Source organism: Gavialis gangeticus, unplaced genomic scaffold, assembly GCF_001723915.1.
Source record: "Gavialis gangeticus isolate Ggan-Ray unplaced genomic scaffold, GavGan_comp1, whole genome shotgun sequence".
NCBI lineage: Eukaryota > Metazoa > Chordata > Crocodylia > Gavialidae > Gavialis > Gavialis gangeticus.
The window spans coordinates 30,416,535-30,420,690 of NW_017729031.1; the positions used below are offsets into that span (position 1 = coordinate 30,416,535).

At 44.7% G+C, this 4,156-nt stretch overlaps 1 protein-coding gene across 1 annotated transcript in view; it reads right to left on the reverse strand.

Moving 5' to 3' along the window:
- Positions 1-4,156, reverse strand: part of KALRN (kalirin, RhoGEF kinase) — a 721,807-nt gene that overhangs the window by 467,188 nt on the left and 250,463 nt on the right. The window contains exon 9 of the mRNA XM_019522566.1: positions 653-775. Within this exon, the coding sequence (XP_019378111.1) occupies positions 653-775 (123 nt within the window). The remainder of the gene's footprint in view (positions 1-652; positions 776-4,156) is intronic.

The window sequence follows — 4,156 nt, forward strand, 5'->3', positions numbered from 1 at the left end:
TCCCCCTACATCTTAGTGTCATCTGTGAATTTGAAGAAGCTGCTTTTTACTCCCTTGTCCAAGTCACTGATGAAGATGTTAAACAGTGCGGGCATGAGGAGCAAGGCCTGAGGGACCCCACTGCCCACATCCCTCCAGGTCAAAAATGACCCATCCACCACCGCTCTCTGGGTGTGGCCCTCCAGCCAATTGGCGACCCAATTGACTGTGTAGGTACTGATGCCACAGTCTCCTAATTTTTTAATGAGAACGGGGTGAGAGACAGTGTCAAAGGCCTTCCTAAAGTCCAGAAAGACTACGTGCACCGCGACACCTGCGTCCAAGGATTTGGTGACCTGGTCATAGAAGGCACCAGGTTGGTCTGACAGGACCTGCCGCTAATGAACCCGTGTTGGTTGCCCCTGAGCATAATCTCCCCTGCTGGCCCCTTCTGGACATGTGCCAGGATAACTCTCTCAAAAAGCTTACCCAGGATGAAGGTAAGACTAACTGGCCTATAGTTTCCTGGGTCCTCCTTCCTCCCTTTTTTGAAGATGGGAACCATGTTGGCTCTTTTCCTGAAAATAATCTGTCCTGAGGGTGATTGGAAAGGAAAACAGAACCAGTGTGGAACAACAAACGACCAATATAACTTTGCTTTTCGGCCTCTTACCTGTGCAACTTCTTCAAAATCATCATGTCTCTTCTGAAGGGCTCGTGCCCTGTGTAGCGATTTTCCCACTCCAGTGTGTTTACTAAGAAAGGCTTCCCCATGGTTTTCAATCCAGTCCAATACCTAGGCAGAAAGGAAGAGCACCTAATTAGCTGCCATGTCTCCTCATTGCAAAGGCATACACAAGAAATGGATAAAATAGCTGAAAAATCTCATTTAGCTGTAGCAAAACGCACAGGCATAGAGGACAGGGGATAACGTGTTCTTCTCTGGTACTGATGAATCCGAATGACTCGATTCCCACAACCTCTTTACATACAACATAACTGTTTGAGTTTGAGGCAGAGTTAAGTGTTGGCGGATCCAGGAATGGGGCGAAGGGGGTAACCCCCTCAACTATGGCTGTGCCGTGCATGCACAGTGAGCTTTTTGGAGCTCTGTGTGAGCTGAGCTCACCAGCTGGTCAGGAAGAGGCATTCAAGAGCAGAGGAAAGGAGGGGATGAGTGATGGTGACGCAACACCCAGCACCAAGAACTCATGTATGGCTTAGTCAATGTGGGGTGTGACTGCACTGCCACACCTCCTCTGGATCTGAAAAGTGATATCTGCCTTTTATATACTGGTATCTACCTCTTACATATCTCCTGTGGAAACCGAAACAGAGTGATGGCAATGGTTGACTTCACACTAAGAACGGATCTCAGTATGGACCATCCAAAGCATGCCTGGATACATGAGGGAGGGATCAACTGGAATTGATTAGGATGCATGGAGAAAGGGTGATCAGGACTTCTAGACTGGAGAGGTTAAGAATCACTGGGTAAAGCCATAAAACACTGGCAGGTATCAACGTTTCTCGTAACACCTGATCCCAGGCTACAGCTGTAGCTGAAGCCACCTGAAAGCAAAGTGGTGAATCTGTTATGCCGAGATGCTAGAGGAATTTCTCTCTACAATGGATCAGATGTATAAGCGTTGTCAGTCTGAATGTTTCCCATGACAACTCTCTCTTTCTCAGCTGCTGGCCATTAAAGCCTGCAAAGCTGGCTTTGCTCATTCTGCCATATACTGGCAAAAGTTAAGATTCACAGTGTGATCTTCTTCTAGCTGCCCAAAACTTCTGGGTGGAGGTGGTCAATACGCACTGGGTCTGGCACTGTTGTGCGTGTGCATGTGCAAGTAGACAGGACTTCATCCTTCAAGGCGACAAGCAGAAGCTGAGGGGGAGAGGTGCCCCTAAGCTATCACTGAAGTCAATGAAGTAGTGAACAGTAGTTGGAGGCTGCTTCTAAATGAGAAATGTTGGAGTTCGCATTATGATATAGCCAGAGATCACTCTGATTCCTCCAGGAATCAAATTCTCATTCCCACAGAGCATTGCCACCACCAACCCAGCCTAGCACCACAGCTTGAGCACTGAATATTGCATTAAAATGGTCAGGGCCCCAACAGGAAGCAGGCTGGCTTGTAAGCATTGGTTTGGCATCACCGTCTGGAGTGGCTCTGGCCATCAGAGACGACTCGGTGCACTAGCTGGGATGCTGAGAGAGGAGAGAGCCCTGAGCCCCGACCCATTTCTCATGTGCAGCACTGACGAATGCAGCTGTTACTGATTAAACCCAGCAAACTGAAACAACGGAAGAAGGTGCGACTTCTATTCAGACAAATGGCGCCATTTGATGGCTAAGCTGTGTAGAACCTAAAACACCTGGACTTTGAGCTGTTCCATTCACTGTATATCCCAAGCACAGCCACGTTGTCATTTCCCCCACTTCTCCGTTTGATGGCCACGGCACTGAAATAAGAATAATGCCTTAGCACTTCCACAGTATTTTTGTCCGCAGATCTCAAAGCTCTTCACAAAAGCAAGGGCTGAGGCACTCTACCTCCTGCTGGGACAATTTGTCACAAATACCATTCTGTGGCAAAAAAAACAATGATCCATCCCTGCCTTCCCTTTATGATATCCTCATCTCCAGTTTGTGCATACAGAATCCCAAATGCATTCCTTTAACCATTTGACAGCAATACACCATTTGACCTGCTAAAAGCCTTTTTGGGATATGTATTTGATCAAGAACTTGTATATAATTTGCAATAACAATAATTACTAGAGGGTTGCCTGCTAACATTGCTGTCATTAACAATCTATAAATACTTCCATTAACATCCTCTTCTTTCTTGTCAGGGATTTTCAACTTGTCTATTAAAACTGGATTCAGAGTAAATCTTGACATTGGAGATATCATCCCATGAGGCCACACTCTCTTTTTCATGAATTTATAACTTGCTAAAAGGTTTTCCAGTAAACTCACAAACGGCTTTATTCTAAATGATGTTTTACAGGATGTTAGGTCACAATGTCTATCTTCTTTCCATTTCTTAATACTTGACAATCACTAACTACTCATATCCAGCAAAACTGTTCAAGTAACTTTCTTGTATTTTTGGCATTAAAAGTAATTTTAACAACCATGCGCCTATCAATGTTTTTCATCCTGGGCATTTATATACAATACATAGAGAGAGGACTTTAGCTACTTTTGAAAAGCTATCATCTCTAGAAGGCAACAGCACTTTTTTAACAACTTGCACCAATAGCTTGCAGGGCTTTTAGCACAGAAAATGATGAATATCATACTTACTCGGCATTTTAGGCTAATACTTGAAGACAATATGCCTTTAGCTAACTGGGCCAAACTATGGTGACTGACTTTGATTCCCCTGCAAAAAGGGGCATCGACACTCTAACTCATTCATTGTTATGGGCTATAATTTTACGTTTTATCCAAAAGTTGGCTTTTCCATAGCAAAGAGCCCCCAAAAGTCATACTGAGGCCCTGCCTATTTGCTGGCTCGCCCCATCGGTACCATCAGCACTGAAAGGTTTCCTATGAGGTCCCCTACCCAAGTGCTAATCAGATCCAATGTCACTTCGCTTATGAGCTCAGATAAAACCACACCTCAGAGTGATGTGATTGCACATCCACTTAATAAATCAAAACAAGGTGAATAGCTCAGCTCCAAACTATTAATCATCCACTAATGATGCCGGCTTGGTGTCTTCTTTGTCTGCTTCTCTTGCCTTTGTCTCTGTATTTCTTTTTCTAGGCCACTTCCATGCCTGGAGCACCCACCCTAAACAGATTTCCCAGACCGCTATCCTCTCATCAAGGCCTATTTCTACTATGATGTTCATAAGAAATGCGTGAACAACGATTTCACTTCAGTTTTAAAATTCACTTGCTTATCCATTCTATGCACATCTTTTTGTGGACTGATTCTGTAACAATTTCTATAAGAGATGTCTCTAATCCCATTGTCCTAGCACTTAAGTACCCCAGTCTCGTGTTTCTTTCTTCACACGCAGCCAGTAAAGTGGGAAAATGCTATCAACCCTACTTTAGATATAGAGAAATGAGGTACTGAGAGACTAGGGGTACAGACAAATAGACTTTTTAGCTGTTTTAAGAAGGGGAGGGGAGGGGAGGGGAGGGGAGGGG